The 19,756-nt window shown below is 28.3% G+C and overlaps 1 protein-coding gene across 2 annotated transcripts; it reads right to left on the bottom strand.

Annotated features, from left to right (window-relative positions):
* Positions 1-2,615: 2,615 nt before the first annotated feature.
* On the bottom strand, positions 2,616-14,314 carry LOC114167171 (synaptotagmin-5). Of its 2 annotated transcripts, none has more exons than XM_028052160.1 (12): positions 14,049-14,314; positions 13,757-13,890; positions 10,291-10,392; positions 10,155-10,205; positions 7,398-7,518; positions 5,794-5,915; positions 5,596-5,694; positions 5,162-5,242; positions 4,985-5,070; positions 4,448-4,673; positions 3,610-3,774; positions 2,616-3,254 (listed from the first exon to the last, which is right to left on the bottom strand). In XM_028052160.1, exons 2-12 carry the CDS (start codon positions 13,859-13,861, stop codon positions 2,871-2,873), a joined length of 1,542 nt encoding a protein of 513 aa, XP_027907961.1. In that variant the 5' UTR covers positions 13,862-13,890; positions 14,049-14,314; the 3' UTR covers positions 2,616-2,870. The 2 variants fall into 2 exon arrangements, with proteins under 2 accessions (XP_027907961.1, XP_027907962.1); XM_028052161.1 differs by having other exon boundaries at positions 14,212-14,235.
* Positions 14,315-19,756: the final 5,442 nt, after the last annotated feature.

Here is a 19,756-nt window from a genome sequence, read left to right as displayed (position 1 = left end):
CATGCTCTTCTGTATTCTTGTCTTCTTCTTTCTCACATAACCTCTGCATGTTCTCTTCTGCACACAACAAATTACTCATTCTGCTCTATCATTTTATTCTTCGACATTCTTTTTCATTTCAGTGGACCACTCAAGTTTTTTTTTTTTTTTTTTTTTAATTTAAATAAAAAAAAAGCTCTTATTATTGTGAAATACTTATTTATACACCGAAATAACATGTTAGGATCTTACATGGATATACTAGTCAATTATTGGATTTGTTTTTGCTGATTAGCCTTTCTTTTGACATATCTTTCTCACAAAGGATGAGATGTCCCTTTTTGGAAATGAAAAAAGGTTTATTGGTTCTTCTGGTTTGATTAAATCTTAGACATGCAACAATTAACTATTGATTAAGATTAATTTTGTTACAACTATACTATTTTAAAAATAACTAATAATTACAACCTCTTGTTGCAACCTACGTATCTTGTCGCCTTGCATCATATCATTGACCTATGATGCAACCAAATCAGTGCATGTTTGGTAGGATGATTATTAATCGTTTTCAAAATTATTATCAAGATAAAATATTTAAAATACAACAAATATTTTGCATAATAATAGCAAAAATATATTTCTACGCACAAATTTGTTCTTATGATAATAAAAAATAATAAAATTATTATTATTATTATTACAAAATTAAATGTAAATATTTTTTATAATTTTATTGTAAATAGTTTTACTTATAAGTAATATTTTAATTAAAATTTAGTTATGTTTAAAAAATAGTCAAATAAAAAAGGTAAATTTAAATAAACAATTACTTAAAAATTAAAATTAATAAAATAATTATTTTAATTTTAAAAATATATTAAAAAGGAAAAATAAAAAATAAATATAGAAAAAAAAGAGAGGAATATCCTTTGCTTTATATACAAACACAGAGTTCAAACCATAACTTAAAAGTTTGAGCAAAATAGAGATCGACACAAATCTTTATACTTTAAAAACATATTTGGATATATAGATGAGAATGAACATATACAAATTTGTTTTTCTTCGTCTTCATAACATTCCATTTCTGTTTTAAATTACTAAATCACTTTCATTTTATTAGGTAATTCAAAACACTTATTATTTTTTTTTTGTTCTTAACTTCGTGACTTATTCTAAATCAAGTATTTGATAAATTTTTTCTATATTATTTAACCTTTATTTAATTATTGTATATTTTTATTTGATATTTATATAATTATAATTTTTTTATTAATATATTTGGTATTACAGAAAATAAAATCCCTATCATTTCAACTTTGAAAACTTGCTAATATTAAGTAAGGGAGATATGCTTAATACTAATATTATTTTATGAGGTATTTTATAGTTACTCTCTACGCTGAAGCTGTAACCAAGAATTCTTACCTCTTGTTAGCAATATTTCAACAAAGGTATTCATTACAAGGTATTATTGAGGGATACCTTTGTTGTATAATAGAAGTACTTAGAATTAGTTTATTACCTGTTCTTGATAATTATATTTCTATTACTTAATCCAAACAATCTTATGTTATACCTTTTTTTTCCTCTTTTATTATCTTAATATTAATTGGGATTTTGAATATATTTGTTTAATGGTATGAAAAAAAAATATTTGTATTTGATGAAGTGGCAACAAGACATGTACCAAAATTCAGAAGGTACAATAAATCTCCATGAGAGGGTTCAGTTTTGAAATTAAAGAGGCAGAGGAATTAACAATGGTGTCTGTGACTGTGTGTGCCTTCAACTGCTTCTTACCTGTGACTCATGCCACTCAAACTAAGTGACAAAACTCACCATAGTAATCCCGTGAGACACGTTCTTTAATTTCTGCTCCTAATTTTTATCAACTGGGTCCCATTTCTTCTACCAAGCCTTTTCTGTCAATACTTCCATAACTTTTTCATCTAATTTCCCCCTTGTTTATGGATAGAAAAAATTAGTCATTATATAGTATGAAAATATATTTTGAATCCTGCAGTTTAAATTTTACAATGGGAAATATATTTCTCAATTGTACAATTTATAATATTTTTTAATTTAAAATTAGATGTTTAGATTGTAATTACAATTCAAAATTTTAAATATATTTTTAAATCTAAAAAATTATTTTAGATTACATATTTCAAAAAATTATTATATGTTTCTTTCTGCACCTCCCTTTTTATCTTTCTGCAGCTCTATATCCAATTAATGTCAAGGAGATGAGATTTGACCTGGTTCAACAAAGTTTTAGAATCTTAATGTTATGTATCTTTCACTGTTTCTCATTAATCTGTATTTTTTTTCTCAATTTGTCAATATCCCATCTCCCAATAAAAGCTCATGGAATATTTAATCACGACAGATGAGCATTATAAAAATTTATTTCTAATTTGATTTGAAACAACCAAAACACTATAGAACTCAATGGTTGTTTTTGGTTGATGTGGCAAATTTTGACATGAATATGATCCTTATGTTGTTCATGAACTAGGTCATCCTTGCTATTTAAAATAACATGAAATCTAATCTGGTGAGTTTTTATAAGCATATTATTACCGATAAATAGGATTTTCTTTTACCCTTTAAAGTTTCATTACAAGTCCATGTCAAACAATATGTTGCATCAGGTAACTTAACTAAACAAAGAATTCTTACAATTTGTTGAGTCTAAATACAAATTCAGGTAAACATAATAATCACAGACAAAGATGATACAACCATGGAGGAAACATTATAACAGCCATGGAGAAAACATTATGGTAAGAAAATAAAGCAACAAATACACATGTAATCTATCTATTATCAAAGCTTGAAGCTGCAAAGGTTGTTCATCCATTAGTCTTACAATACAAAGGAAAGAATCAAAGAGGCTTTGCACCACCACCATTCTCCTGTGCATTATTGACTGGAGTTGAAGAGCCACTCTTTTTGGAGCCACTATGGCCTGTGATTGTCCTTCCCATGAACTTCCCTGCCTTGCTCAATCCACTGGTAACAGCTCCAAAACCACTTCCAATGCCACTGCCAACTAGCCCGGCACCAGCCACAACGCCACTTCCCACAAGACCGGCACCGGCACCAACCAGTCCAACGCCAGACCCTACCACTGATACTGCTCCGTCTAGCGCATCCATTGTGCTTCCTATCACTCCTGCTTCTTTCAGTTTCTTCCTTTCTTCTAGTATCTTTTTCTCAGCTTCTAGTGCAGCCAGTTGTTCTTCCTTGTTAAACTGATAGTATAACACCTGAAATTGAAATATAATTATGATTTTCAATCAACTAAGATTGCTACAAGTGACCAACACACGGGGATGGATTCAGTAACTTTTTTTCGGGAGAAGTCACGTAACTTTGCTCAATTTTTAACTGGTTTGTTCTATATATTTTTTTGGAAAATTGAAGTTGATCATTCAACACATGAACATTAAGAGAAGGTTACGTGACTTTTCCCTGGAAAAAGTCGCTGAATCCGTCTTCCCATCACATAGGAGAGCTTAATGATAGTAAGATCAGAACATAGGGAAGAGAAAAAACTTCATATATACCATGCAAAGCTCCATAATATTGTCACTGCCAAGTACAATAGATTATTATAGGTACCTTTATTGTCAAGGTTCCTCGATCCTTCTTATCTTTCACCTTCAGTGTATCAAGTGATGCCAGCAGCCTCAACTCCATCTCCTTTTCAGTTTGTGCGTCTAGATCATTAAGGGGTACCTGTACTACTCCCAATCGCTTATCTTGCCCAATGTCTTTATCAAAAACCTGTTTGAGGAGTCATGGACATCATTTGTGTTAATTTTCTTAAACAAATCAAGTTACAGAACAATTTATGTTGAGTTATAGGGAAAAACATTAGATTTCAAATCAAAATAATAACCGCTTTAACTCTGTAAATATGGCTAAAATCATTGGGCTTCAGCTAGGCTAAACAAAAATACACAACCTCGGTCAATATTACAGAAGCAATCACAAATTTTCAGAAGTCAGTAATCAAACATAGATTATAATATATACCACCAGATATTATAGAACTGCCACTGGTGGAAGATCCAAAATTTGTTGTCGCTTGAGGCAACAAGACATACCAACAGAATTTTATGTATTAAAGATATTCTAGTTTACAAAAAGAATGGTACAGGATCACAATAACAAGGTTCAAACAAATTGAGCTGTTAAACAAAAGTAAGCATACTTGGAAAGAAGTATGCAGTATGTTTCTAGTCACCGTGTCAGAAACAAGAGCAGGTAATTAACCAGATTTTTATTTTCATACATATTGAGCATATATGAAAATAGTTCTTTCAAATTCTTCAGTAAGTAATTACCATAATTTAAGGGCATATATTTATGAAACCAAAAATGTCACAGAATGTCCCTAAGAAATGAGGTAGAGACTGCAGCATAAAAAGGAGATAAAGTATTGGTATGGTAAAACCTCTAGAATGAGTGATTGGGTCTCCTTGTCTTCTGCAATCAGCTCAAATCTCTCATTCCAAGTAGGATTCAAGTTGTTATCAACAACTTTGGTTTTATACTTGAACAATGGTCGAATATACACAACTACATAAGGATCTGACTTTCCAATCATTTCCATATTCTTCAAAGCAGTCGCTTTCACTACAGTCACTGAAAGTTTTCCTTGGGGTTTAAGCTCTAGATCACTGCAAGAAAACAAAAACGGTGCTGTTTATGCAGTGTGATTGTAAACATACTTGAGCACTAACATTGAAATTGACATTCCCAGTTTATTTTCTTCAAAGGTAGGGTTTAGAAACACCTGCTTACTCACAAGACAGAATCTCATAGTGGCAGATTGATTTTCTTAAGGCTATATTGTTGTTTTGTTGCTTGCACAAATTTCAAAATAAAATGTAAAATTGTTAAAAGGATATAGCAACATACCTAGTCGTATTTTTTATCTGCTGCAACAAAGAATAAATCCAAAAGCAAAAACTTGATGATTCACATTTACCTGATATCAAAAGGAATACCACCAAGTGGAACCACAATCCTATGGGGCCATTGAAGCATGTCAGTAACAATTGAATTCACAGTATCCTATAAAATGGTGGGTAAATGTTAGAGTTATACATGCTACTTCAAAGACGTTCCCAAGGGAAAGATGCAGTAGACAAAATAAATGACTCACATCAATCATATCTGAGATTCCAGGAATAGCTGTTAAACTTCCACCAACAGCTTTCAGAGTATAATCAATCCTTGGCTTTGGCTGATTATATATTAATGGCAAAGTCAGAATTCAGAGAGTGAGAAAAAAAGTTTAGTGGGGATCATGTGGAAGGCTGATCAAAGTTTTAAAGAATCAACTAAAATACACATTTAGGCCAAAAATAGAACAGTTTTTGGTTATTAACAGTAGTTTCCCCCATTCACAATCTTTGAGAAGTATATTATCCTAATAATGTCCCTAACTTAATCACTCTGGCAATTCACTTAAATTGATCTATAAATACATTTAACACGTTTGATATGAAGGGACACTTTATCTACCTTTTTTGGTTTGTTTTTTCTTAATCAACATTATCATTTTATCTTTTTCCTTTCCCTCCTTGTAAAGTTTACCTCAGCAAGTAGAGCTACAACAACAGCAGAAATGCACGGGATCTCTTCAGCAAGTTGGAATATAACACGGATAATGGTGAAAACCTGTAGATCCTTCAACTGAAACCAAAGGCAATAACCAAACTCTAACGATGACAAATTGTACAAGGAATGTGATGAAAAATTCAAGGGAAAGTGCATTGCTAAGATAAATCTTACCTGAATAGGGATTGATGCAACAAGTGCAGCCTCAACAGCCAAAATAATACTAGGATCACCACCCCAACGGAAATCAATATCCATTATGATTTGACCTTTGGTAAGACTCTGAACACGAATACCTGCATGGATGAAGAATTATGCATATGCAGATTCTAAATATATGCCTTTAGGATCAATTTGTTAAAGATACAAAAAAAAAAATGATATAAATAGTCTAGATATTTTTCAGATTAAAAAATACTAATTTATTTTTATTTAAAATCATAAAATCTCGCATTTTAAAAATAGCTGATTTAAATAAGATTTTAATCATAGTTTCATATTTTTAAAAATATTTTAGATTCTTTTCACCTTCTAATTATTTTGAAAAGATTAAAGTGTTGGAAATTCCCTATTGATTAAAGATATAGCCAAATTATGGTATAAAGTACATGCAAATTTCACTTTACAAACTGATTTTGAAATTGAATTATGTCTTAATTGCTTTATAAGATGGTATCAAAATCAATCCTAAAAGGCTCATTAGGCCTATCGTCCATGAATATCTAGTCTCATGTTCAAGATGTTCAATACTTGACGAGATGAGGTGTGTTAGAGATTCACATCAACTAAAGATATGGTTAAAGTGCAGTATATAAATGGACGTAAACTTTACAAATTAATTTTGCAAGGCTGAGTTATGCCTAAACCATTTTCTAAGAGAAACAAATACATCCAAAACTATGAAAAAGTAATTCTTTAGTGAAAAAAAAGTAAGATACAGACCATTGATTCAACACATATTATCTTGAATTTCGTGATCAATTTAGTGCATGTTTATTTTCATGTGGGATTCTCTAAATACATACCAGTTAACATGATTTTAGATAGATGTTCATATGTTTGGTTACCACTTATAGATCCATAGAGTATAATAGATAAAGGCCCCTATATATAACAATATAAGTATTTGAAAATGTAAAATATATATTGCAGGAAAATGTAAAATAGCAATTGAATAGATTACTTGTTTCCTCAAATTTAGAATCATAAATTGGAACAGTATATGTTACATATAATATGTAACTAGTTAAAACATCCTGATTTCCTCACTCTAAATAGCTTCCAAATTGGCTTCCATCATCTTGATTTCTCATCCATCAATCCCTCAGTAGGAAGCAAGAAACCATATGCAGTGTATCAGTGTGTAACTACTTACAAGTTAAAAAAATCTGTTTTCTTAAAAAACATCATTAGCTCCAAAAGTTTCGGACATGGCTCCAACACTGATCTAACAAGATTTTTGCTTTCAAATTAAGGATAGCAATATATGAGAACATTTTTCTTTTATCTCATGGAATCCAAACAAGATAGACTTTTTCTCTCTTTAATTTTTATTTTTGATAGAAGAATATACTAATCAGTGGACAGAATCCAATCCAAAAAAAATATAAATCCTAAACGCAAAGGGCAAAGAGATACCCATGAAAACGTAGCTATAATCTTTTCACCAAATTTGAATGAAAAAAAATTCCAAAAGCTTAAGTTGTTAAGTGCAGGCAGTTGTAATTGGTAAATTTACTAGAGAAAGAATGTGCAGAGGAATTACTATTGGTTGCTACCTTCAATTTTTGGGGCCACATTTCCAAGTGAGAGTTTGCTGAACTTCAATGAAGTAATTCCAGTTGGTCTGTACTCTTCTAGCAGTGGTTCAACAGATTCTCTGATCACCAAAGTTGCAGCCTATAGGCAAACAAAATCCATCAATATCAAATTATGTATTTAAGCAAAGAAGGAATACAACTCCAGATACATGCAAGGAAATTTAAGCAAAACAAACAGAAGATGGTTGTGTCTAAGCATAGCATGGTTCATATTGAACAGCACATAACTAAATACAATTTTTCATAGAATTTTTCAAAAAAAGAGAAATAATATACATAAAATGAGAATATTTATTGGAAACCTTAATATTTGGATTTGAACATAAATCAACCATAAAGATTAAGTCAATAATAGCAGAGAATTGTTCACTTATATATTCTGTTTTGATCATATATCTCCAAAGGGGTTAGCAAGGAATGGGTTGAGACAAGTTTGTCTATGTCCTTATTCGACAAAAAATCTTGACTAGTTAATTTACCATAATATATTAATGTTAATATCATGTGTAGTGAAATAGTAGAACAAAAGAAGAACAAACTTAAATTAAGATATATTTCATAATATATATTTGAAATAAATAATATCTTTTTAAATATAACATCATGTTTAACAAAATATTATGAATTAAATAAAAAAAATTATTATTAATATGTAATTGTTATAAAGAAATTTACTCTTTAAAAGCATAACCTGAACCCGTCCAAATCAACCTTGGCTTTGGCTGGGTTAATAGGTCAAATTGAGTCATACTCAATCCAATACACCCTCACTTTGAGGATTGAATATCTTAATTGTAAAGTTGGCATGATCAAACATCTTTTTATGGCTAGATAGTGAGTGGCTCAATAAACTTAACAACAATTTCTAGGATAGACCGTAATATTATCTTGAATTTATTCAATCCTAAAAGTTAGCTCAAAGATAATTGCCCTGCTTATATATATATATATATATATATATATATATATATATATATATATATATATATATATATATATATATATATATATATATATATATATATATATACATATATATACATATACATATACATATATACATATACATATACATATATATATACATATACATATATATATATACATATACATATATATATACATATACATATATATATATATACATATACATATATATATATATACATATACATATATATATATATATATATATATATATATATATATATCACGATCGTATCTCTAATTGATACCGTATCTCCAATAAGAAATTAGAACTATAAATATGGGACATTGGATATTATTTGGAAGGTAAAAGTTAAAAGAAAATGGACAAGACTAATTTAAAGAGCTTTTAATCTTGATCACTCATATAAAGATGTGAAATAGGTCAACCCAACCAACTCTTAGCTCGTCATAAAAAGTGGGTTAGGTTGGATAATTTTAAGATTGGATGAAAATTTCACCCTATCTAGTGGGTTGTAGATTGGATAGGATTAACCAAACAAAATTTGAAACTAAAAAAAGTTATAAAAAGAATGATTCATAAGTTGGCATACCAAATAATAAAATAAATAAAACATATAATGCTAAAGTCACAAAATATTAACCTAGTAAATTGTCAATCGTTATGAGTTATATAAATATATATATATATATATATATATATATATATAGAGAGAGAGAGAGAGTAAAGCAATATATAACATTAAACCTTAAAAATTCATTAAACAATATGTTTAATAAAATAATATTTACTAAAAACAAAATATAACAAACACTAGATTTCAAACCTGTGTATTTATACCACTTAATAACTTCAGATAAAATATGAAATAAACCAATCCAACCACTAAGTTCAAAGTTCTAACAAAGTAGTTAAACATGACTACTACTTCATCACACTAATAAATAAAGGTTATTACCAAATAACAAATTAACAACTGTTCAATTTATGTGAATAATAATACAGTATAAATAATTAGAAAGATGATATGTTGGAACACAACTTTTCTTGCATTGCTATTGCTAAAACAAGAGTCATGAACACGCGATAACTAATACTTGAGGAAAAATTTCTTTCAAACTGGAGTATTAAAAACAATATAGTCCAATACCAGAATTCAGAAATTATTGAAGCTTAACCCCACAAAGTCAATTTGTAAGGTAAGGATTTGACCAAGCTTTATAAGCTCTATTTAAACCATAACTCTAGTATCATGAAATTAAACACCACTCTTGAGCCTATAATTAAGGCAGTCCCAAAGTGGTCCCAACTAAGGCATGTTAATTACAGAAATTTTCCAAAATCACTTCACTGGCTTGCAGTATATAGTAATGTGAGTGGTTCAACAATAGATCTAGGATAAACTCCAATAACATTACAGAATTTAGATTTAATATCTGACTCAACCCTTATAATGTAAGGACCGCCAAGACTTTATAAGCTTTAAATGTGAGACTAAACATCACCCTAGAGACTGCAAATAAAACAGTACTAGAGACTAATACTAAGGTGGACGAGAGTAACCGCGATTAAAATGATTTCTCGAACAATAAACAATCTAATTTTGACTACAAACAAAGTATAAATAAAGTATGTTTTATAAAATAACAATCCCAACTAAAAATTTTCATAGATTTTAAGTTCAAACATATAAAGCAAATCTTGTAAACTTCCCAAATTGTTGTAAATCATTATACAAATATATTATAGTGTGCAAGCATACTCACTTCTGCTACAAATGGCCAAAGTTTGGTCAGTTTCTTGTTTAGCCATTTCACCTGTAATAGCCCATGAAAGGAAAAGTCAAGCACACTACACAATCATATTAGAATAATAGGTAAACTAAAGTTGTTTCAAATCCACCTGTTCATATACAGGAAATGATATCCACTCGGGCAAATTTTCACCACAAATTTTCTTTAAATCTTCTCTGTTAAGGGATGCAAGGAGTTTAATGTCAGCTGCCTGCAGAGGAAATAAATAATGAACACCAATGGTGAATTTAGATAAGGAATTTTAAGAGGGTAAATCAATTTTATAGAGAATTTAAAAGGTTTTACATATTGTTTGGGTAAGAAATTTTAAAACAAACTGAAGTTTAAAAATTATGAGTAAATAGATTACTTAAAATTAAAGAATTTCAAATTCAACCTAGAAAGTAAAAATTTGAAATTCTTCATATTTTCAAATTCATGTGTCTTCTCTACCCTACTCTTGGTTAGAACATCGTCAACTTGACTAAGACCAAGACATTATTGGGATGACTTTATTTTATTGACGTCAACTAAAGTGTTTCTATTGATGGTGATAGGAGTTTTTTTTTTATTTAAATTGTTAGGATTATTGTTGTTGTTGTAGACCATGGTTATTTCTCGCTCGCTATCAGCTATGGTTTTATCAGCCAATGTCAAGGAGGCTATTTTCTAGCATATGACATTTGTCTTGGTTATTTTTTTTATTGATGTTTGCAATAATTACTTTTTTATCATTGACAACAACGTTATTCTTTGTTGATAGTATGTCAGGATTTCTTTTCTAATGCTTACTAGGAAAACTTCTGGTCAACATTAACTGGGAATTTTTTGCTAATGTCACTCGGAGAAATTTTTCAGCGATATTGATCGAAAACTCAACAAGATGTCAATCAAGAAACAGCTTCATCAATATTAGTTTAAACAATCTTGACAAACTATGACCAAAAAATAACATCAACCAATATCTACTAAAACATATCATCAATATTGATATTTTTTTGAATTATTAACAATTGTTTGATATTTATTCAGTTTTTTGCATTTGGTGGTGATTGAAATACTAAAAATAACATCAACCGATATCAACTAAAAAATATCATCAATGTTGATATTTTTTGAATTATTAACAATTATTTGATTTTTCTTTTTATATTTTTTTTGCGTTTGGTGGTAAATGAAATACTTTATCCAAATGAGAAAAATTTCAACAAATTTGAATTGCCTTATATAAGAAGCAAAATATTTGAAATATGAAATCTGATACAATTTGAAATGAGAAAAATTCAAATTTAATGTATTTGAATATCTTAGAAACTATGAAATTTCCTATCCAAATGTAAAGTAAGACTAGAAAAGAAATGTTTAAACAAGATATTTGTTTAAACAGAACATATGAACAGCTTAGAACACAATTACAACTTTCTCCTTTCTCTTTACTTCTCTTTCCTACATACATTTCAAAACTGATGTGCTCTGTTCAGACCGCAACATTTCAACTAATTTTTGGTCATTTGATTTAAATTATTGATTGATAAATTTTCTTTAGAGATTTAGTTAAAAGAAAAAAATTAAGGCTGGGGTTTAGAATCAGAACCACACATATGGAAATTTGTAATCAGATGACTTACACTTTTCATGCATTCTACATCAACTCCTTTATAAATATCGAAAAAGGGAACATTATTTCCACATATCTCATTTCTTTCCACTATTTCATTCCATTTACTCACAAAAATACTAACACACATTGAAATCTGTCTCCCTTCCCTACTACATCATTTGCCATTTTTATCATGAAATTTCATGTGATTTTTAATCAACCTAAAATGACAGAATATTCAAGCAATCATCCTGAAATATCAAGCAATCACATTCTAGAGATCTCACCATCGTGTTTAAATTTCCACAAATTAAATTTTTTAATAGAAAAAAAAAACTTTATTAGAGAGCACAGAAGAATACAACTAGGGAGAGAGATATACTGCAGAAAACAACACATCTGAAGATTCAAGAATGCAGCAAAGCTGCAGTTCATGTAAGTCAATGCAAGCTACCACTGGAAACAACCATGAGAAACACCAAAAAGAGGCCACAGACATAGTCCTATCCCATAACAAGTTCAAGGGCAAAGAAACACTCTTAAAGTGTAAGCATGTTTTGTATAAACAGCACATGGCTGCAAAACCCATAAAGATTGTTTCAAGGGAAAGTGGCTACAAATAAACAGCACACACTGTACGTTGTATAAACAGCATTATAGTTTTTAGCTTCCTTCATTTTTACCATAACCTTTGTTCTAAACCACCGAAAAGGGCTCCAAACCAAAGTTGTGAAACACATTCACATAATGCTTATCTAGGAATACTTAAAGATTGTTTCAATGGAAAGTGGCTAATTTACAATTCATGGAAAGATGGAAACTGTTTCTAAACTGATTCTGCACAAGTACAAATATCAGGAGAAAGGGCCACATGAGGCCTCTGAATATGCAATGCAACATGTTGTTAGTATTAGTCTTGTTAAGTACCATTAGACATAACCTTTTGAGGGATATTTGGACTTCAAAATGGACTTGCCAATATTGGGAACTTAGATTCCTAGACATGAAGTTTAGAAATTGAAAGTAGGGTCTAGAAGAAAATCTGCCAGAACAATACAAAGTCCAAATTGTCTTATCTTATGAATAAGCAAAAGATAATAAGAGGTTGTACTTCACTAACTTCTCTATTATAAAGGTGAGACAGTAGCTAAGGGAGGCACTAACTAATGTAAGGTCTATTCGGTAAGTGCAACATCGTTATGACTTGTTCACTTCTCAAGTCCGCATGAAAAAACAAAACTCTGCTTCATGAAAGAGGTAGAAAAAAATAAATTGAATTCACAAGTTTAAAGATCCACAAATATCGTTTGTCTGCTTTAATGTTGTAATAGAGTTTAATTGCTGACATTTTCATATAAAGGGGTATTTGAGTGTTTTAATCATGACTCAAAGTTAATTATAGTGTAAAACCTTAATTAGGGTCTTACGGTTATAAACATAATAGTGTAACAAAGGTTATCATTTTGACGTCTTGATTTCCACATCAGTTGTGGAAGTCAGTGGAAGATTGTATTTTACTAGCCAAAAGAAAATCTAACCAGCACTACTACTCATAAGGTTTTGCTTCTGCATTTTACTGAACAGAAAATTCTGCAAATTGTTGAAGCATCTACTTTTGAGACATGATGTTTCATTCTCTAACTTTTAGTATTCATGAATCAAACTAGGTATCATTTCCCTGTGATCCAGTTTCACATTGATTACTTGCACCACACCAATATGATAACCTCTATTATAACCCACAAGTAGATTATTGAAACCCCCTGAACCCAATCTTCACCCAATTCTTATTCTCTATTCACCAACATGTTTCCCTATTGATTACAAAACTGAAAGATTCCCCCACCGTGATGTTCTCTATTGATCAACATTTTTTCCCAACACAGCCTAGTTTATAAAATCATCACCATCTCTCAAACATGAATCAACAAAGCAAAAGTCAAAGCATGATTGAACTGAAAACGAAAACCCATACCTTTGCAATTCTTTTAGCGCTTCGGTACTTCATCATGCGTGCCCATCCAGCCATCAATGCGATGCCGAACACCAACCCCATGAAAATCCCAGAAAACAAACCCATTTTCCCAGATGCCAAGCACCACCTTTCCCCTTCCAACACAAAAAACACAAACCCAAAAGTCAAAGCAGAGACACCCACATGAGAAAAAGACACAAACTCAACCCTCGAACCCGCAAAACAAAACCCAAGTCAAGCCAAAAACAAAACTTAAAGCGAAATTCGAGTAAAACAGCCCAAAGGGTCTCACTTTAGAGGATGAACGCCAATTGGAATGAGATTTTGCAGAGAGACCAAAAGTTGGAAGCAAAAAGAAAATCCCAAAGTGTTGATTTTTGTGGTATTGGTTGGATTTACAAGGATTCCTTACAGTGTCGTGTGAGTGAGTTTTCAGAACTGTAAATTATGCAAACCTTCTCGTTTCTAACGTTACTTTCAGTGTTGTGGGTTCATCTTCTCTCCCTCCACAAGATTATAAAAAAAGCATTAAAAGCATTGTAGCTGACTTGTAGGGTCTTCACATCTTCAACATTGTTGCCATTTGTAAATTTATTTATCTATTTATCTATTCATAATTTCCCATCACTTTCTGTAAATTTATTTATCTCTATGATCTCTTCTAAAATTATTTTCATTCATTAAAATTTTTAATAAAAATTAGAGTAATGTTTATTAACTCAAAAGTTAAATGTCACAAATTTAATATGAGTATGATGCTAAAATTGTTTTACAACATCAACCAATTAGACACATGTTGGTATAATCATAATAAAAATCTTATTTTTTATTACATTTACTAAAAATTACAAATTGTGATGAATCCCTCCTTTAATTCAAGATAGAATAACTAAGTGAAAAGTGAGAACTAATAAATTTGAACTTGTAATAAACAGAGTGATTCTAGCATTATTTTTTTTTTCTTATGAAGTCAACAGACAAGGAGAAAGAGCAAAAGTCATTTTCTCATTCATAATTTTCCATAAATTTTAACTTTTTATTTGCATATAAAAATTTAAACTTGACACAAATTTTTGTGCTTTATAAGTTAATTGAGAAAATTAGATTTGTGGGGTGTTGACCATTTGGTTATGGAAAGAAAAATCTGAGGAAAGTGAAAAAATGAAAGGTGTTATTTCCAGTGCATTGATGACACTTGGAATTTGTCTCTTTCTTGCTACTCTCACAATGTCTTTGTCCTATCATATCCACCAGCCTAACCAATTTTTTGGGGAAAATCATGTGTTACCTTCACTTTTCAGACCAACTTGTTTTCTGAATAGGGTTTTGGGGACCTAAATTTGCCTTCACAATTCATTGTGTATCAGTTATTTCCATTTCTTACAACAGTTTCAGATACTACTTTTTCTGTTTTTATTATAACTCATAAATTCATCATCCCTTTTATAACTTCACATTGTTGTCCAAAATTAGATAACACACAAATTCAGAAGTTTTTTTTTTAAAGTTTAAAAATTATTCTGTGGTTTTAATTTATTGAAAGATATTATGTAATCATTATCATTTTTAAACTGTGTTTTTAAATATAAGGAACGTATCTTTTTTAAAAGAATACAAGTAAAAACTCTTTAAAAATACTTTGTCATAACTTCAAATCTGTTGAATTAAAGGTTTCACATTCAAAGTATCGTCTATTTTAATGTTCATCTGAGTTTTAGTTGAAAAGGTGCATGGAATGTTTAGATATATAAATGAGAGTTAGAGTGGCCTGGATTCTTCTTTTTGATATTAATGTTCTATAATCTTAAATTAATTTATATTGTTAGAATTATCATATTCAAAATACCAGTTACTCAAATTTTAGAGTTAAAAAATTCCATTACATTTTCTCTTACAAAGTGTTTCAATAAATAAGAAACCCTCATCTCCGTTTCTCAAGTTTTTACATCAAGTTTTTACAAGATTTTTGTTGTATTTATATAATTTTATTATATAAAATTATTACCTTATGTTTGTTATTATTATGGACTTAACATTAATTTTTAAATTATATTGCATAATTGTTACTAATTTATGAATAATACATATTAGGTTTTTGATGAATAGTCTCTGATGGATTTATGGTTGAATTGTTCAATGAATGATATATGATAAATTTGAATATTCAGTAACATGTTAAGAGGTTCTTTATCTCTACCGGTGAGAATTATAAAATTGATACTTCATTAGTTAGTTTGAATACATGACATAAAAAAAAAATTGTTGTGAGATATGTTTTATAATATAACTTACCATAAAGATTACATTATCGTCTCACACACACTTTCAGACAAATGAATTTTTCATTGATTTGAGATGTTCTACGTTTGAAATATCATATATCAATCTCTCATCTATTTTTCGAGTAACAATTTTGTCCAAAATGCATTATTTTCAAATATAAAATCCAATTTTCAAACCCCTTTCTTCTAGGAGTAGGTTGTATACTTTCAATCCATTCTTGGATAAGATAGATTTTCTCATACAAATAGTATGTATAGTATATATGAATCCAAAAATTATTTGGATAACATATTGAATCAAATATTTATATAAAAAACATATCTTTTTCTTTTCTCAGATTAGAATATTAGAGTTCGATTTTTGAAAAACTAAAAATTTGATATTGAAATTAAAAGAAAAATGGTGAAAAACAAGTCAAAATTAGATTTTTTGAAAATTGAATTCTGAACTAATATTTTTAAACGTTTTCCTTTTTCATTTAAAAATAAAAGAAGAAAATATTTTTATAAAAAAAAAAACTAATTTTAGAATACAATAATATTCAAAATGCAATTTCCTAAAAACTGAATTCTAACCTAAAGAAAAATCACACTATCTATGTAAACATCTAATATAATATATTATTTGGATTATTTGAGTGAGAAATTTGGCTAAGATAAGCACAATATCATGTCATGCCCCCAGTTGCTTCACTATTAAGGTGCATATTAAAAGGCTATGCATTTTAAAATATTTCATGGTGATGTTTTATTATAGTAAAAGCTTTATATGGATTTTTTGTCTTATTAATTAATTAATTAATTTGAATTGGGTAGGGCAGTGAAAAAAAAAAAAAGCAGTATTGTTAGGTTGGGATGAGTTGAGAAAAATATCCAGCATGGTGTTAGCTGGATGATGAATGAGAATGATAATATCATATTCCTTACTCACATTTTGGGTCCTACTTTCCAAAACACAAGGAACCATACTCCCTATATTTTAGGTTACTACATTTTCTCTACTTTTCAAACCATTTTTTGCTTCATCCTCAAATAACCATTTATTAATTTTTTATTATAAGCTAAAGCTTTCTTTTGTTTCATTTAGATCTTGTACGGTTTTAAAAAATTACATAATTTTAATTTGTATTTTTTATGGTTTATATATTATATATTTGTCAGAGTTTGACATGATATGTCATAGTATATGGTTCCTATGTAATTAAGTATAGTATGGTGGTGACTTAGGTATGCAACCTAGGGATTATAAACAGGTGAAGATTTTAAGATATATGTATGGTTTATTATTCTATATTTACTATTTTTCAATTAACATGAATAATAAAAACTATTAAATGAACAAAAAAATTATTAGCCCCTCCAACATAGAAAAGTATTAGAGTTTAGTTTAATTGTGTGTACTTTATTTATCTTTCTATTTAAAAATTTAATGTGACTATTTTGATATCTTGTGGGAAATATTTCTTTTTTAAATGTTAAAATATGAAAAATTAAGAGTGAAAGAATGCATATATATTATTTCTACAAAAGGCTCATAAAAATAAAAATTTAAAATTCTGAAATAAAATAATTTAAATACTGAAATTACTTTTACAAATTGTTAATAGTACATATCGCAATAAAAGTTTAAAACAATTGTTTAAAAGAAAAGAAAACTTTTGTTCTTTATAATCTTTCTAAATTTATCAAAATTATATTCACATATAAAAATGTTTAGCCCTAATAAAAACACAGTCGAGCAATATAGTACTCGAGTGAGAAATATATGTCAATCATGTTATAAACATTTAAGCATATGGGATAAAACTAATAATAATATAGACACGTGTTACATGAATCAACAAATTAGGAGTACATACATCATATTCTATAAAAATAGGAACTCGTTAGAACTAAATCCAAAAAGTTGTAATTTAAGATAAATGAATTATGTTTTAGGTCCTAAATTATAATGTGATTTGTTGGTAGGTGAAGTATAATGTGATTTTTAAGTTTGAGGATCTATTAGAATTAAAGTTTGACATAAAGACGGATCTTTATAACGACGAGAGATGGGAGGGGTTATGATCACCCAATTTTTTTATATTTATGTCATCTAATATAAAATTTAAAATGTTTTTAATATATTTTATATTTTTTTATATTCTCACAAGTTTGTATACATCTATATTTATATATAAAGGAATTTTTGTGTGTGTCTATATTTATTTTCCAAATTTACCTTTTAAATATTTTTTTTAAAATTAAAATAATTATTTTTTAAGTCACTACTAAAAAAATTTGTATTTCCTGTCAATTTTGTTTTGAAATATTTTCGTAGGAAATACTTATAAATTTTGTTATGAAAAAAATTTATAAGAAATTGCTGTCAATTTCGTTTGCAAAATATTTTTTATAAAACACTTTTCATAACAAATTTTGTAGGAAATACATAACAAATACCCACGAAGGAATTATTTGTCAATTAAGACTCTTAAAAAAATAGTAGAAAAATGTCTTTTTTTATTTGATTGTTTTTTTAAACTTAATCATAATAAATAAAAATTATTTATAGTAACTTATATAAATTATATATATTTAATTTTATAATTATAATTATAATAATAACAATAATAATAATTTTATTATTTTTAATTACCATAAAAAAAGTAATTACGTTGTATTTCCTAGTTTATATAAAAATTTTGGGTTTAATTACTCTATTGGTTCTATTTTAGTTCAACAATATCAAGTTTATCCTTTAGTTTTCTTAATCTCAATTTGGTTCTAATTTTTAAAAATTTGATGTAATTTGGTCATTTTCGATAAATTTCTTGAAACAGATCAAGATTTTTTTTTTATCAAAATTGAAGTTGTGAATAAAGATGATTTGTTTTGTTGGTGTAATTAACATCATCCTAGTCTCAATTTTGATGAAAATCCTTGATCTATTCCTATAAATTTAATAAAAACGATCAAATTGCATTGATTTTTAAAAACCGGAACCAAATTGAAACTACTTGTTAGTTGATATAAAGATGAAAATCAAAATCTTGTTATAGTTTATGCACAACGGGAATAACAATTTTTTGTTACTAAAATTGATTGTTAATGGAGATTTTCTTGTAATGATGGACCAAAAAACATAATTAACCCTTTAAGATATCATAGTCATGGTTGTCCTTCACTTGACTCACATGTGAGAGGTTCATAAAATTATTGGGCATAAAATAGATTGTGATATATATATATATATATATATATATATATATTGGAAGATTCAAGTGTAAATCTAAATTTCACATTAAGTAAGAGTGGAAAAGTTGACCACCATATAAAAATGAAGATCCATAAATTCATTATTTTTAAAATTTTGGGTCAGAGGTGATATAATTTTTTATATGTAAAAATAAGAAAAATTAGATTACACCAAACTTAAAAAAAAAAACAATCGATACAAAGTAGAATAAAAGTACAAATTCAATAGGGAATTTACATACATTTTTTGCATTATTAAAACCATGGAATGTGTATACCTTTATTGTCTCAATAAAATTCGAAGAGAACTAGTTATTAATTAATTTAATTTAGTAATGAATTAATTAGAATAATTACATGTGAATTTCTCTATATAGCAAGAGTTTTTTTTGGTCCTTTCCAATTAAAAAAATGTACAAAATGGAAAAAGTACATCAAAAATAAAATCAGATTTTAAGATAAATGAAGAAATAAACTATAT

The sequence above is a fragment of the Vigna unguiculata genome, chromosome 10, assembly GCF_004118075.2.
Source record: "Vigna unguiculata cultivar IT97K-499-35 chromosome 10, ASM411807v1, whole genome shotgun sequence".
NCBI lineage: Eukaryota > Viridiplantae > Streptophyta > Magnoliopsida > Fabales > Fabaceae > Vigna > Vigna unguiculata.
The sequence above is the reverse complement of the archived record's forward strand: the minus strand, read 5'-3'. Positions and strand labels throughout refer to the sequence as shown.

Excerpts from the sequence above, each read along its gene's own strand:
- LOC114167171 (XM_028052160.1), bottom strand. The coding sequence starts at position 13,861 with ATGGGTTTGTTTTCTGGGATTTTCATGGGGTTGGTGTTCGGCATCGCA. Across the intron at positions 10,393-13,756 it reads GCGCTAAAAGAATTGCAAAG|GCAGCTGACATTAAACTCCT; the intron begins GTATGGGTTTTC and ends TTTCCTCTGCAG. Across the intron at positions 5,243-5,595 it reads TTGTAGCTCTACTTGCTGAG|CCAAAGCCAAGGATTGATTA; the intron begins GTAAACTTTACA and ends ATATATAATCAG.